We start from the raw sequence: 17,507 nt of genomic DNA on the forward strand, positions 1-17,507 counted from the left end.
TTTATAGGATATGTGATGTATCTATTATGAATGAGAGTATAAGGACAGGTCAGAAATTAACAAAAAATGTATTGGTCTGATTTAATTAATGCGTATTTAAGAATAAAAATACGCATAAACAAAAAACATCTGTTAAATTTATGGCTGCCATGTTGGTTACCTACGCCCTAACGGATAGCAATGTGACTATACCTTCCAGTTATCGTCTAACATTGGCCCACCTAAGGTCTACGGCATCATTTTTAACGATCTAATGGGACGTAACAGAGTTAACACGGTTAAGACAAAGATCGGGAATATCTCTAATGACTCCGGAGTCCACCATGTCCAGTCGGCAGTCCGACTATCATTCTAGTAGTTTAGGATTTATTTTCAGCGATGGTCCTTTGATGAACATGGAATATAAACCCATTAAACCGAGGAATTATTCTTCCATTACTTGATGGATCTCTGGAAAAACCATAATAGAGTGTTCGATAATTTCCCATTAATTTTCCTAAGGGATGTGTCCGGCTTTATAATAAAACAATTAGGAAAATAAACGTGAGTTATGCGAAATTTTATTAAATAAATATCAGATCATGACAGCTGATTAGCAATCCCACATTAACCAACATATAAACAAAAAATCTGTACACTGTAATAGAAAATCGTTATACACGACAAAAAGAACTAAGAACAATTATTTATCAGTAATTTTGCTTTGAGAATATATAACGCTATTAGTACAATACAATAAACGTGCAAAATAAGAGGATAAAGACGAATGACAGTGGAATGAAAATAATTCAGCTTTTCCTCTTGAGGCGACGACAGGTTTTCGGAATGAGAGTATTTTAAAATTGAATTCGTAAAACGTTAACGTCAACGTAACTGGATTTTTCTCGTACGTGAGTAAATTTATGAACTAGTGTTAAAATAAAATTTTGACATTAAAGGTACAATATGATTTCGAGCAAGTTCTTAGCTTTTTTCAAATATTAATTATTAATACATTGGAAATTAACCTTTAATTGTAACGGTACAAATGATGTTGCTAAATAATTTATATTAACTTTTGTTAATCGTGGTCACCCTTTTGCCTGTTCCCAAAATAATTTATGCTATTTATTTGATCTTAGCGGAATTATCTCTTTGCACTAGATAAAATAAAAACCTTGATAATTTTGTGAAATTTTTTTGTCAAGTTGCATAACCTGATGCCAAAAAGTCTAAATTCCGGATTCAAATTTACTCATTAGCTACTAAGCAGCGTTACAGATTTAAGGACAGATCTGAATCATATTTCTCACCTTGGTCGGAATACTGACGAAAACGTTATGATTTTATGATAATTAAAAGAAGACCATTGTATTGTGGAACACGGATCTTTTATGTTTTTAGAATCAGTATGTTACTAGACTTTCCATTGAAGGAAAAGTCCAAGAGTTTTTCCCCAAGAGGGAAGTTTTGTCGAGTGAATGACGTCAGTGTGAAAAAGGGAGGCCCTACAGAAACAAATCTCAATCTCTCATTCACGGGCTATTCTTCTCCGCTCACCTTTTGAGCAGAATCCCAAATGTTTCGTTGGTTCAACTTTCAATTTTGGTATATCAATTTGTCTATTTATATAAATAATTATTCCACGTTCCGAGTACCCTTCCGTATAAACGTATTATGTTTTTCAAATAATTAATTAACCAAATAATAGGCAGTCATATATTTGTGGCCTGTTGGTGTCTGCACTTTCAGGACAATACCTTTAATGAATAACAGTAACTGTTAATCGGTAAAGTAACAAATTTCAACGTCCTGGAGAACTTAGAGATATACAGACAAAACATTTAAAGATGGAAAGCTTACATATAAACGCACATTCATTCACTCACACCTATCACATCACTAAAAACACTACATAACAAAAAACGGAAACGTGCGGAAGAAAGCAAATCCAACAGAAAACTAAAACCTAACAAAACACAAAAAAAATACTAACCGACAACGGAAATAGAAGGCATCATTGCTGACCAACGCCTTAACGACGCCCGTAGCGACAACCGACGAACCTAATGTCATATAAAGCCCTTCACGGGCAACGGGAAAGACCTACTGATAGATGAACTGAGGTTGAAAATTCAAACTGAAGATGAAAAGAGATAACTATCGAGTATTACAACAAAACAGATATACAATGCCCTATTTCTCGTTTTCCTACAAAAATCGGGACAGGAAACCCAAACAGTTGATACCGTTCTCAAGTAAACCTCTCACATCGGGTGGCATTCCTACACGCTCTCTATACGGAGCCAAGGAATGACACCCTTCAAGTAAGTGGGACATATCGAGCAACCTTTCTCTGCAACCGGTCATATTCGTGGGCTTTGGCAGAAAAGTAAAGGTGCAGTGTCAACCTTGCATGATACCCATTACAGTTCGTGGTCCAATTGACCATTAACGTTTTTCAATTAATTAATATTTATGAAAGGTATTGGTTGAGATAAAAAAGTCAGTGTCACGAGCGGGATTCGACCGCACTACCTTCGGCTAAATTCGGCGCTATTCTACCACTTGAGCTATCGTGACTTCGGTCAAATAGTTTACACGACATTTGAAAAATGGCAAAAAAGTGGGAAAATTCGAGAGGTGAGGTGGAGATGGGAAGTTAGTGTCCGAGCGGATCGAAGTTAAGTTAGCTCAAGTGGTAGAGTAGTGGCGTATTTAGCCGAAGGTCGTGCGTTCGAATCCCGCTCGTGACACTGAAGTTTTTATCTCAACCAATATTTTCATAAATATTAATTACTTGCATGATACATTCATTGGAAGTCGATGGTCGCTCTTTTACGATTCAGATGCTCTGAAGGCTACCTGTCTAGTTATGTGTAAAATAAATCATTTTAATTGTAACATAACCTTTAAAGAAGTCGAAAAGCCGAAACCCATCCGAAAGAAAAGGAAGATGAGCTTAAATTTTTTTTAAATTTCTCCGATTGTTCAGGTTGATTTCCTGTTCCTTACCACAAATGGAATTTTTTAAAACATTTGCTTGGGATTTCTAGTAGGATGATGAACCCAGATTTGGTTGTTTACGATCCTCGTCCGCATAGTCCCGCCGTTTTTCCTGTCAAAAATTTTGCCTTCTTCAGTCTCTCGTAAATCTCTCGTTTCACCTATTTGAAATTTTTAGTTATTTTTACTGTCTAGTTAATATGTATTTTTAGTAATTAGGCTATCAGCCTGTAATTATAATTAATAAGTAAATAAACTTATCACTCTTATATTATTTCTCCAGTTTATAAGTAAAAATAAAATTTAATGATCGTGTGATGCGGTCTGGTGTGATGTATGTTTAGAAAACTCTGAGTTAACACAAATACTTTGACTAAACCTAAAATTTCAATACTGTGTACATCTTTGCATAAATGATGTTTATAAATCCCAGGCCCTGATGATGATCCCAATAAAGATCGAAATGTTGGCACGATAAAGAGAATGTTTTTCTAAACCTACATCACACCAGACCTCGTCTCACGATCTCTCAATAATCAATAAAATTTACATTGATTTTTGTTTGCATTTGGATGTTTACGATCCATCCTAGTGGATGGATGCTAAGCATTTCGTCATTTTCAGTAGTTTTTTCTGTGTCATTTACCTATTTGAGATTTCCAGTTGGCAGTACCGAGGAATTATTACGACTGGTCAGATGTTCCCATCTTTACTTATTAGTGTTGAGAACCATGAGGATCATTAACGTCCGGACTTATCCTCGAGGGGACTTCTCGGACGCCCGATGTTGGAGAACACCAGGAAGATTTTACATGCATGGACTTATCACATCCCTTGGCTACGAGGTGGTGCAATGCTAACCAAGTTCAGAAATGCCCTGAAAAAGGCACATCCATACATGTGCCTTGAAAAAGGCAGTTTTGCGGTTTCCGGCACGACCTTTCAGCCGTGTCTTTCGCCACCCCCGGAGAGAAAGAAAAGGCACTCTATCTCCGTCTCCAGTTGGCCGGTACCCTCCAGCTAAATTCCAATTTATTTACAAACCACGACCACCACGAGTCCAACCTCAGTTAGTAGAACCGCTTGGATACTCTTCTCCAGTGGTTCAGTATTATTTTAAAGGTGGGACTGATCATACGAACCCCTTACTGATGCACCGGTTGCCTAAAGGGTGCGGGTTCAGTAACCCAGGAAGCCTCTGCCAAAACAGTGGTGGGAGGAGGAGGGAAAAGGAAAGGGGTAAGGATAGGGAATGTAATAAGGAATTTTGCCTCCATATGGTTACCCCCAGGTACCAGGGTTGATGTCGGACTTTGCCTGGGCCCACAAGGAAGGTGTCCCTTGGGTAGTTTTTTTCTTTTTTTGTGTGTCACAAGCGGGATTATTACTACTGACCATGAGGTTCCCGAGAACTCTTCGTCACAAGGCTCTTTAACGTCCGCAACCTGGCCTATTCGGCCTCATCGGACGCTTTGATTCTCAAGATGCAAGCTGACCCACCTCCGCATACGATGGAATGGTGTAGAGGCGCCCCAGCCCCTAAGGGCCAAGACAACCTCGTTCTCCCTTTGTCCGCTCCGAATGGTCGGGCCCGCATTGTGCATCGGGTCGTATGCCGCACGCAAAGGGCTAGCAAGCCGAAATACAACAGCCTGTTCTCCCGCGTACTCCCTAGATAGAGAAGGCGCCTAAAATCTCTTATCCAGCTCAGCCTAAAAGTAAGTACTAAAAGCTACTTACTAAAAGTAAGTAAGTAGTACCACTGGCCACTGAAGAAATTGCGAAATATGTCATCCAGGCAAAACGAACCAAGCAAGGACCTGGATAATCGTAAATGACCAAATTCATCACCCCGCAGTCCTGATCCAATTAGTTTAGCTGTTTTCGCCTGGCAAGCTTCTTGACGTCATCAGTGGCTTGCCTGTGTGTCATTTTACCTATTTTAGATTTCCAGTTGGTAGTACCGACGAGTGACAGGCTAAACTAAGTGGACCAGGCTGATCGTAAAACCATTCTTACAAATTCAAGTGTTTTTTTTTTATTTCCATGGTATTATGTATATTAAAATGTATGGCATGCCATTTCCTGTTCAGGAAGCGTTTCTGAGGTATTTTTGTAGAAAATTTCAAACAGAGTGTTATATATTGGTATTTTGTAAACCGTGAACTATTTATGTATTTTGATACTTTTTCTATAGAAAATATATTTGAATTAAACATGTGATTGGTTTTAATTTTTCAGACGTTCCAGAAGAAGACTGGAATCCACAGTTTGGGGAGCCTATATCAAATGTGACCGTCCCGTTAGGAAGGGAAGCCGTTTTGTCTTGCGCCGTCAAAAATCTCGGCCATTTCAAGGTGAATTGAAATTATGAATTTTATTTCTTTCAAAATACGACGATATTTGATTTTCGAAACGTTTTCTATTAAGCCCACGACAATTTTATTGGATTCGGCTTCTTCAACTTTACACCGAATCTTAGTTTATTCTGATGCTTACACGTTTTAAACAAACTGGATGTGTGAGCGTCGTATCGACCTGGGCTTAGCCGGACGATGTTCAGAGGCTTTTCTCTCATTTCTCAATGTCACTCAGATATTTGAAAAAATTCCTTCTAAGAGATCGCTTGTGTACCGGATCGATGTCGGACTTATTATCGCCCTACAGCTTTGTGCAGTAACACTTTACTATTTCAAATAAAACTTTAAATTAAAACCAGCTAGTTAGCTGTAATTGTAAGCCCCTCAACAAATCAAATCTTTGCAATAAAGAATAACAGTTTATTATTTTTTTGAAACGTACGACAGTGGATAAAAGGTATTGGGCTATTCCAATGTCAATTCTATGGTAATAATATGAAAAGAGAAAATGTAGGATTTTATAGCGGCCTGGAGCTTTTCTCATTCAATGCTATGGCGGGTCGCTTCTTAAAGTGGACTGTATAGTAACTTTGTAAGTTATTCCCGGAATGGAGTATACATATACCCCCGGAATCCTCTGCCTTTATACAATTCCTGGATGATGTAGGGATCCGCAAATGTACAATTCATAAATACCATCTTTTCACCTGGATCTGATGTGTTTTTCCACTTTCCTCACTCAGGATTTCGGTTTTGAAATAATTGAAAGCATTGTTGCTATTCTACTTCAAAGTCAAAAGATCATCTTTGTTTTTACTTATTTAACAAAATTACTCATTAAATACATTTTTGTTAAAACTCCCAGATTATAGGTTGCAAGAAATTTTGTTATATAAGATTTAAAAAAAAGTTATATATCCTTTTAATGCCGATATTTGATTGTTTTTGAAAAACAATTTATTAATATTAATTTTATATTACAATTAATTAAGGTAACCCATAACCTCAGTTAAAGAATTGTGGCAAGGGATAGAAAATGGTTGTCAATCTATCGCTCTGAGAAGTGGTTGAAGAATGGTTACAAAGAGCAAATCTTTGCATCTTTACGCAAGGCAGGCAGTTCGAAAATGAAATGTGATTAGTAAAATAGCAAACCAATTGACGCCTGAGGTACCCTGTATAATTGTTCTCCTGAAAAAGGTAATATTTGAAAATAGAGTTTTCAGTTGAGATAAAAAAAGTCAATGGCACAAGCGGGATTCGAACCCACGATCTTCGGCTAGATACGCCGCTGCTCTACCACTTGATCTATCGTGACCTCGATCCACTCGGACACGAACTTCCTATCTCAACCCCACCTTTTGAATTTTCCCTCCTTTTTGCCATTTTTCAAATGTCGTGTAATCGGATTGGATTCTCGACGACTTCTCTAAAGCTCTCCGTGGCCATTTCATTTGTCATCGAGAATCCAATCCGATTACATAACATTTGAAAAATGGCAAAAAGGAGGGAAAATTCAAAAGTTGGGGTTGAGATGGGAAGTTAGTGTCCGAGTGGATCGATGTCACGATAGCTCAAGTGGTAGAACAGCGGCATATCTAGCCGAAGATCGTGGGTTCCAATCCCGCTCGTGTCATTGACTTTTTTATCTCAACTAAAAACCTTAATTAATTGTAATATGTTAATTGGTCAAGCGGATCACGAAATTAGTGAATTTAGTTAATAATAATATACAGTGTATAAAAATACAGTAAATACACACAGTACAAATAATAATACACAGTAAATGTACTAATAGTTGAGTAAGTAGTTCCAAATCGAATCACTTCACAAAATTGGCTGTCCTGTAAAGTCATGTTTTCGGTACATTTTTCTATGATTTGTAGGATTCTATGATTGCAAATATATTTAGGAAGGAAATGAATGAAAAGAAATAATTCATGATACTCACAGTATTGGCTCCAAAAAGTTTAATTTGGTTTACATTAAACTAAGTATGTTGTAATTAATATAACGATAAAAGTACATATAATGACTATGTGAAATTATTGACCAGTGGTATATGAGATAAGAATCGGATCCATCCATAGTCAATAAAGAAAACGGAAACTGCAAACACTTGCCAAGCTTTTCGTCTTTATAAGGCCATTTTATATTATTTTACAATGAAAGATGGAAAAATGTTATTTGGATCTAAATTTTGAAAAAAAATCTTCAAAAATCTCTTCTGGCTTTATATTGAGCATATTTTGCATACAGAATAGCTAAGTTAATAAGGTACATGTGTGTCAATACCAAACTTTTTAAGAATTATGGATAGTAGATGAATATGATAGTATGCCGAATTGTCGACCAGTGTAAGATGTGGATCTGGCCTAATTTTCTTTCAGCTTCAGTCCCATAGTCTCTAAGAAGCCGATTGAATTACTCTTTCCCTCTCTCGCTCTTTTTTTAAAATTTTTTTCTTTAATCGGGGAATGTAATCCACGGAGTACTTTTCAAAGTTAATTAATGTCCTATCAGCGGTACCGGTTCCTCTGAAAGTTCGCCAAGCGGGAAATGTTTTCACCGCCTCCCCGACCACGAGGACCGTGAGTTCGGTGAAGCGAGCCTTGCACAGATTAAATAAATTACTTTAACAAATAGGCTTTGGAGTTCGCTTTCTATGGAATTTTGTCCCTTAGACGGCGGCTGAAAAACGGAAAAATTGTGAAAATTGACTTCGGCTTTTCACTGAACACCCATCGTTTCTTCCTTTCTGTGAGTAATGTTAAAACGTGACAAAGCTATCCATGAAATAAAACATTCTTTAAAATATATTTTGTTAGTTTTGTTGAGATCGACCTACAATTAATAACTGATACAATTAATTGTACTTATTTGGAGATCGGAAGATTCGGTCTGGTGTGACGTAGCTTTTAGAAATACATTTTCTTTATCGTGCCAACGTTTCGATCTTTATTGAGATCATCTTCAGGGCCTGTGGTTCAATTTGAATTTTAGATTCAATCAAAGTATTTGTACTCACTCAAAGTGTTCGTTTTCTGTGTAGATGTGTCATTATTATGTGTCGTGTTGAGAGTGCCAGGCAACAAATGCCAATAACAAAAATTTAAAGCAAAGTCGTTCAGTGCTGTATCAACTATATCATAAAAATATCTATTAAACGATTCCCACAAAAAAGTCCCGATATCGACGATTTAAATTCAAATATTTAATCGTTCTTTTGTAATCAAAATTGCATCTAAATATAAAAACAACATAAAACTCTACTACGAATTACATGTACTGTACGTAGGTGTATCTTTCTAGGTACATTTATATTTTTTGGAGGAAATTATTGCACTTTTTGGAGCCAATATGTATTGTGAGTATCATGAATTATTTCTTTTCATTCATTTCCTTCCTAAATATATTTGCAATCAGAGAATCCTACAAATCATAGAAAAATGTACCGAAAACATGACTTTACAGGACAGCCAATTTTGTGAAGTGATTCGATTTGGAACGTGAACGAAATTTAATATCTTTTACATTGCCAAAATATGGTAAAATATAGCATATAGCCCCTGTCAAGCTTTCAAAGTACATTACTCCATCAACAGGACATAAATTTAACCAATTTACATTTAACAAAATAATTTTAAAATTTACAATAATATTAATGTGAAAGTAGTACTTACTCAATATTAGTATTTTGTACTGTGTGTATTTACTGTATTTTTATACACTGTATATTATTATTAACTAAATTCACTAATTTCGTGGTCCGCTTGACCAATTAACATATTACAATTAATTAAGGTTTTTAGTTGAGACAAAAAAGTCAATGACACGAGCGGGATTGGAACCCACGATCTTCGGCTAGATATGCCGCTTCTCTACCACTTGAGCTATCGTGATCGAGATCCACTCGGACACAACGATGCCATTGGTAAAACCAAAAATAAAGCTATAACAGTGTTTGATGGCATGTTGTTGTTTGTTTTGGTTTTCTTTTGTGTTAAATTGTAAGATGGCAGAAGTTAATAAAAAAAGGAAAATTAATCAACTCTTTCATTCAAAATGTAATTCACTCAAAAAGTACTAACAAATTGCACGCTTCAATTCGTGCTGACATACCTAACTTCTAACCTAACGTCTAGCAACCTACATCTTTATAAGATATGGGATGTATCTATTATGAATGAGAGCATAAGGTCAGGTCAGAAATTAACAAAAAATGTATTGTTCTGATTTAATTAATGCGTTTAGGGATGGTAGAACCAAAAAGAAAGCTATAACATTCCTTGAAGACTTGTTGTTGTTTGTTTTGGTTTGTTGTTAAATTGTAAGATGCCAGAAAATAAGTAAGGAAAATTAATCAACACTATCATACAAAATTCTATCTAAGCACTCGAAAAGTACTAACAAATGACACGCTTCAAGTCGTGCCGACATACCTAACTTCTAACAACCTACATCTTTATAGGATATGGGATGTATCTATTATGAATGAGAGTATAAGGATAGGTCAGAAATTAACGAAAGAAATGTATTGGTCTGATTTAATTAATGCGCATTTAAGAATAAAAATCCGTATAAACAAAAAACAGCTGTTAAATTCATGGCTGCCATGTTGGTTACCTACGCCCTGACGGATAGCAAAGTGACTATTTTCTACCTAACATCTAACATTGGCCCTACCCAGTTAGATCAATATTAATTAGCCGATTCTTACAAGTCTACATTATCATTTTTCTCGATCTAACAGGACCTCACAGAGTTAACAGGGTTAACACAAAGATCGCGAATACTTCTATTGTTTATGAAATAATGAGCATGTGCTAAAAGGAAATATATTTCTGCCAATGTACCTGATTTAACCAATTGCTATGATAAATAATGTATAAATAGAAGTTAAGTTTTCGGGAAATTTCGTATACGTTAAAATAAGTATGTTGTAATTATTATAACGGACAAAATACATATATTCACTAATTTCGTGGTCAGCTTGACCAATTAATATATTACAATTAATTAAGATTTTTAGTTGAGATAAAAAAAGTCAATGGCACGAGCGGGATTCGAACCCACGATCTTCGGCTAGATACGACGCTGCTCTACCACTTGAGCTATCGTGACTTCGATCCACTCGGACACTAACATCTCAACCCCACCTTTTGAAAAATGGCAATAAGGAGGGAAAATTCAAAAGGTGGGGTTGAGATGGGAAGTTAGTGTCCGAGTGGATCGAGGTCACGATAGTTCAAGTGGTAGGCAGCGGCGTATCTAGCCGAAGATCGTGGGTTCGAATCCCGCTCGTGCCATTGACTTTTCTTATCTCAACTAAAAACCTTCATTAATTGTACTATATTAATTGGTCAAGCGGACCACGAAAATAATGAATTTAATGATTTAAAATGAAGTATACTTCACTAAAGTTCTCCGTGGCCAATTTATTTGTCGTCGAGAATCCAATCCGATTACAGGACATTTGAAAAATGGCAAAAAGGAGGGAAAATTCAAAAGGTTGGGTTGAGATGGGAAGTTGGTGTCCGAGTGGATCGAGGCAACGATAGCTCAAGTGGTAGAGCAGCGGAGTATCTAGCCGAAGATCGTGGGTTCGAATCTCGCTCGTGCCATTGACTATTTTATCTCAACTAAAAACCTTAATTAATTGTAAAATACATGTAGTTCGAAATAACGAGCATAATACGACCGTCCGGGTTATTTGTCTCTAAGTGTATTTAAAAAATTATACCCGAAAAACATTCTATTGTATAAGGAGGAAAGCCTTCACACCTAATGCTTTTAAAGAAAAATATTGCTTTGGTCTTTCATACATTTCAGCTTATTTTTCTCGTCTGCACATCATTGAGGGATCGATTTTTAGGGAAGATACACAACCTTGAAGGCAATGGGATATATTTTATGATCGCTTTTGGAAACTTGTCAAATTTTTGAATATATTGTATAATTCTAGTGAGGCACAAATCCTGTAAGGCGTTTGTTTGGTGCCTCATTCTGAGGGATGTTTTCGCAGCTTTATCTGCTTCAGGTTACGCTTTAATGTTTGTTATAGATATTATTTTTATATCAATATACAAACCTGAACTTTCTCATGACATTTTCTCTTTTTTAATTTTTACTGATGCAATCTAAAAAAAACCCTGTGATGCATTTCAAGAAAATGAGAAGGAATTTTATACCACTGCAAATTTTTTAAAAGTCGTTGTTTCGTATTTTACTCTTTAATATACATAAACTTAGAAATATATTAACATAAACTGGGATATATTCCAAGAAACTTTCTCTGGTAATCATTGTCCTATTGGAAAGAAGTCAAACTCTGACAAATGGCTGTGAATCGGTTTTAATTATGAAAATTCTCATAATTAAAGTTCCGTTACTGAACCCAAATATTCAGAATTTAGTTAAATGTAAATAAATAGGTACGCATTTTTCCAAATGAAAAAGTTCTGTTAGTGACCGAGAAAACTTCCTGAGTCGCGTTAGGCTAGCATCCGTAAATGTAAAGTACTCCATTATTAGAAAATAGTACGAAATTTCCAATAGATTATTCAGATTGATAAATCTATTTATTTGGCATTTAATTTTTAAAAGGTAAATTCTTGTTGGGTTTAACAGCTTCACGGGTCAAAACATTACATTAATCGTTTAAAACATCAATTAAATTTTCAAATGGTTTTCCACACATTAGGTGATCTCTCGCATCAAAAAAAATTAAAGGGAAAATATTTACTTGCACTTCCAAATCAATTTCAATTTATTCTGGTTATATTTTTCAATGTTAATTTTATGTGCGCTCCTTGTATGTTTTCAGGAAGTATAAATACGGTTCTATGCATAATTGCGTTCAGGTTAATATTAATACCGTGTATACGTTTAATTAAGGAACTATTTATAAGATCCCATCGCCCAAACTTAACTGTTTAAGTACTACTCTGATAATACAGAGCTTTCGTATTAACTAAGTACTTAATGCATTCATATTACGAAGTTACTTTGCCTGGGGCTGCTACACGACTTCAGGTACAGAAACCGTCCCGGAGTTTTGAATATTTAAGTATATCATTAAGACGTAAAGTCAGGGAGGGTGGAAAAAGTCGCCGTAAAGCAGGAATTTCGTCTCATTCTTCCAAATTTTAATAACGTTTTATCTCGTATTCACACCGTTTTTGGGGTTTAAATAGTAGGTATAAGGTTATAAGATTAGATAAGTTTAAAAATATCGATACTATACTCATTGATTAAATTAACAATATTTCGATATCTTCGCTCTGCATATCTGGTAAAGATCGAAAAGAAATACATTCAAAAATAAATATTGGACCCTTGTAATTGTTTGTTTTATTTGCATAATAACGAGGTATAAAGATTAATAGTTTACTTTAAACGTAATCACCTGATTAATATGTTGCTTACTTTTATAAACAGTTACTACTCCTTTTATACTCTTTAGATTAAAAATATGGAATATCAAATCAATTTCATCCTTTAATTGGTTTTTAAAAATTTTCTTTGATGAAACAATAAATTTGAGTATAAAAAATCTCGCTCGGACAGATGCGTTGACCATCGATGGTCGTTTTTATTCAAGTCGTGGGTATGCCGCGCTGTACCATCCACCATCCGGAATCTCGATCGAAGAGATGGTAATGGTCGACCTAGATGTACGACGGGTAGAGACGATCGTTTTGTTGCTCTTACCGCGCTACAGAACCGTCATTTAACGGACTCCTTGATAGGTCGTCAACGCCAAACGGTCCGTGATGAAAAGGTTAGCTCTAAAACTGTTCGCCAGCAGCCAAATACAAAATGGCGCCGACGAACACCGCCGGAGATAGTAGGGTAAATTAATAAGAATATTGTTTCGGCGCCAGCGGGAATGGAAGATTCTCGATTGAATAGGCGATGTTAGTTTAGGAAAAATTAAATGAAGGAATAAATAAAGAACGAAAGGAGTATTGAAGACTCACTGTTTAATGAAATTTCTATGGCTTACACGATGGCCGATGATCGTATTGGAGACCTGAAGGCGATGACGGTTTAAAGGCGACGAATCCCTCTGAAGGCGATGAAGACCGGAAAGCGGTGAATTTCTCCTGAATGCGATATCGTGCGTTGTTCGGCGATGACTAGGCCAGTGCACCGGCCTGGTTCCTGCAGCGTCGGTGATGATGATGATGGATGATGAGATCCAGTGTCGATGACAATGAGATGATGCAATCCAGGTGGGAGCCAGTGAGATGATGGAGTCTTCGGGGATAATGATGGAGGATTCGTTCGTGGGATTATGATGATAGTAAATAGGCAAAGGGAGATGGGATATTAAGGGAAAATGGCGATGATAGGTTTGTGACCATGCGGTCGGGAGATGGGATGCACGCGGAGTTAAGGATGAGACGATTCTAATGTCAATACGCGAAGATTCGCGTGGTGATAAATATGCATAGCAAAGCGATAGCCGGGCGATCTTACACGTGGTTAAGTACTATGGCGCAACACTTTGGGGAGATAGGGCGATAGGAGATGTGCTCGCTCCGAGAGCTGGAGGAGAAGAGAGCCCAAAAAGGCTGGAAGGGATTGGTGAATTTCCAGAAGATTGGGGTTGTAGATAGAGGGGTACAGGGTACGTCACAAATCGGGCGCTTCGGTGACGGAGACACGCCCGAACAAAAACAGTCATCAGAAGCGTTGAAAGCCTATTCTTTAGACATCCCGCATCCGGTTCTCTACTGCTGGAGAGGCTTCGAATAGAAAGGCAACTATTCGCAAATCAGCATCTTGCTTGGATACTTAACAATTAGGGCTTTTTTCTTCACAGATGAGTGCCGGTTTGGTTTTTGGTAATCAGATGACCGGGATCTTGTGTGAAGAAGAAGTGAAGAAGCTTGGAATCTTGTGTCCTGCGGGAGTTTTTAAAGAAAGTATGAAGTCCAGCCCATACTGAACTGATTGTGACACAGATTGGAATTTTGACTGCACTAAGATACATTGAGGACCATCTTCCTGAAGCTGTGGTCCCATTCGTTCCATTCATTGGGAACAAGTTCGTGTTAATGGTTGATAATTCTCGACCTCATGCAGCTCGAGTTGAAACCCATTATGTAGGGGTTACTACACTGAATTAGTTAGAACGTTCGACGACACGAATCTTATAGAGCACTTATAAGGGATGATAAAGATTTGTGTCAGACATTGTTCATCGCCTCCAACAAGCGTTGAACAGCTTCAAACCGCTCTTGTTGAAGAATGGGATTCTGTTTCTCAAGACGAAATCCATTGCTTATTTAATCGATAATTAGGAGACTTAAGACCCTCCTTGAGGCAACAAGAGGTAATAAGAGCTATTAAGCAAAACCAGGTAATAAATTGTTAGTTAAATTTTAATCTATCACTAATTGATTTTTGGGTATTTTGGTGAATTTCCTTTTATCAGACCATCATAATTACATATTTTTTTTAAACTCATGTATTTCCTATCGCGTTTAATTTGGTATACGATAAAACAAGTATGTTGTAAGTAATACAACGATCAAAATACATGAGGTCAGAAATAAACAAGAAAGTGCCGATTTTTTGTCTCTGAACGTATATGAAAAATTAAAATAGAAAAACAGTGTAGAAGGAGGCCTTCACACCAAATGGGTATAAAGAAAAATATTGCTTTGATGTTTCATACATTTCAGCTTATTTTTCTCATGTGCCCAGTATTTGAGGGAATCTATTTCTAGAGAAGAAACAGAATCTTTAAGGTAGAGGGACAATTTTTTATGATCACTTTTGGAAACATGTCAAATTTTTCTGGTAAATAGAAACATCATTAAAAAAATATATATAAATATCATGTCCTCCTCTCGCCTATTCGGAACTCAAGCCCATCCAAACTGGGTTGCGATGTCCTTTACCTGCGCTTTACTTTATTAGCGATCTACCACAAAACAAGGAAAATACCATGGCAACGTACGTTGTTAATGCAGCAATTAGGACGGATGAGGAAAACAACGCTGAATCAACCGGTAACTGAACTCTTCTAATCGCCGGATCCATAAATGACGACGATGTGGATAACTAAATAAAGACAAATCGGTACATGTGGACTTAACCATTCCGAAAATTCTTACGAGGCGAAACACCAACACTACAAGCACAAACATGTGAGAAAAAATAGCTAATAGCTAGTAGTAATAGTAGCTAAGCACTAAACTTCATTAAACTCGTTGAATCTTTCCCTTGGCGAGATGATGTGCCTATTATGACTATACAAGAATCATGTAGAAGGTGCTTACCAAGCGTATGGATCGGTCTAACAGCGAACCCTGATTTGTGAAAACCACCCAAAATTGGGCATTTCGATCAAGTCCAGTTATAGCTTTTATGCAGAATCAGGTGAACTCCTTCACGTCTAGAAGAAAGTTGCTTGACATTTGGGACATTATTGCATAAAAGTATACCAGACTCGGGATTTTTCGCTAAAAGGTCCCAAAAAAAGTAAGTGCAAACCTTTACAAAAAAAAATTGCTACTTGATATAGGAAATATGACGTTTAATAATAATAATAATAATATTATAATAATTTTTGAAAATACAGCGACTTTTATAAATAAGGTTATATTAAATTTCCTACATTTTAAAGAACAGAAGTTGAACACAGTTTAAAAGGAAAACGCTGTTTCGGAAATTTCAAAGTCTAAATGTCCGTAAAAGCGACATTGCCGAAAGGTTTTTTTCTTCAACTTGAACAACTTCTTGCCACTTTTATAATAAATGACGAAGTGCCCAACGCTTCATGTAATTAAACTATATTTGTAATTTTCATTTATTTTAATATTGTGAGCTTTATGATAAATTATTAAAACATTACTCATTTCGAGGATAAGGGTTTATACCTAGGAATAAGACGGACGTATCAACTTTGTAACTTTGTGATGGTTTACTATTTTCAAAAGAAGTCAGTTTATCATTTATTCATCCATTGAAATATTTGTATCCAATAAGCTAAAATTTTTAGTATTAACATATTTTTTAAACTATTGTTAATTATTTCCTTCTTACCATGACTTAAAAATATAATATCAATAGACGATAGCTGATGGTGATGGCCATAACTACATTGGTCATCATCAGCCCTTTTCTTTCGTTGCTGTTCTTTGCCTTTCCTTCTCGCATACTCATCCTATCAATTTATTTTTCTGTCGCTGCATCCCCATTAGGATTTGGATGCTAAGGTAACCAACTCTCCTGTTCCCCTCGTATACATAGCCCCTGTCACCTCAGGGTCTCGTCGAGGAGGGAAATTTTTTCATATAATAAACATAACATGCTTTCCACAAATAACAAAAATATATAGATTTGAAAACATGGTAGGCTGGTTAGTAATCATACTCGGGGTGGTCAGAGAAGAGAAGGCTCTCAATTCACGCTAATAAATTACATTCACATTTAAACTACCCGATATTCCTCTGGGCTTCTACACTGATAAATTATCTTCACTCAGTACATTGACAAAAATAATAGCTGTTTCGCATTCACCCTTTTCATTCCGGGCATAAAATGCAATCGTAGTGGTTATTCCTCCGGGGTCGAAGGGTGTGGCCCTTTCATTCTTCCTAATAACATTTATTCCAATAAATAACATATATCACAAACATGATCATACAAAGATTTATGTCCAGTTGAAAATATTTATGGCCCTGATGTACTAATCTATGCCCCGCTGCTATGCCCTATGGCTGCGCTAGGGCATCGGGAATTGCAAAATTCTTTCTTGGCACACTTAATTATGTACAATTCTTTATTATGCGTTTACAATCCTTTGTTATGTAACTTTCCTACTTGTCCAGTTAGTAGGTATCATATCAAACCATATATGATCCTAGTGTGACCTAGCGCAACCTGGTAAATACAAATTTTTCCTTTTAGCCTCTGAAATCGATGAAAATATGTCCGTTTTAATTGTAATTTCAACGTTTGTTGTTCTCCAATAAATTGTATTGTATTGGCTGTTTTTTTTAATACCCCAGGTCCTACAGCGTGTATGGTGTCGTGTGGTCTATTTGTTACCAACTTTGCTGTCTTATCTACTTCTTCTATACTTATGTACAACAACAAAAATTGACCCTCTTCTGACTAACATCGATCTCTTAGTTGTTTATA

The 17,507-nt window shown here is 36.3% G+C and overlaps 1 protein-coding gene across 1 annotated transcript in view; it reads left to right on the top strand.

The window, feature by feature from the left end:
- Positions 1-17,507, top strand: part of LOC106670298 (lachesin-like) — a 218,597-nt gene that overhangs the window by 87,576 nt on the left and 113,514 nt on the right. The window contains exon 2 of the mRNA XM_014400489.2: positions 5,227-5,342. Within this exon, the coding sequence (XP_014255975.1) occupies positions 5,227-5,342 (116 nt within the window). The remainder of the gene's footprint in view (positions 1-5,226; positions 5,343-17,507) is intronic.

This window comes from Cimex lectularius, unplaced genomic scaffold, assembly GCF_000648675.2.
Source record: "Cimex lectularius strain Harlan isolate CLEC.00 unplaced genomic scaffold, Clec_2.1 scaffold94, whole genome shotgun sequence".
Lineage (NCBI taxonomy): Eukaryota > Metazoa > Arthropoda > Insecta > Hemiptera > Cimicidae > Cimex > Cimex lectularius.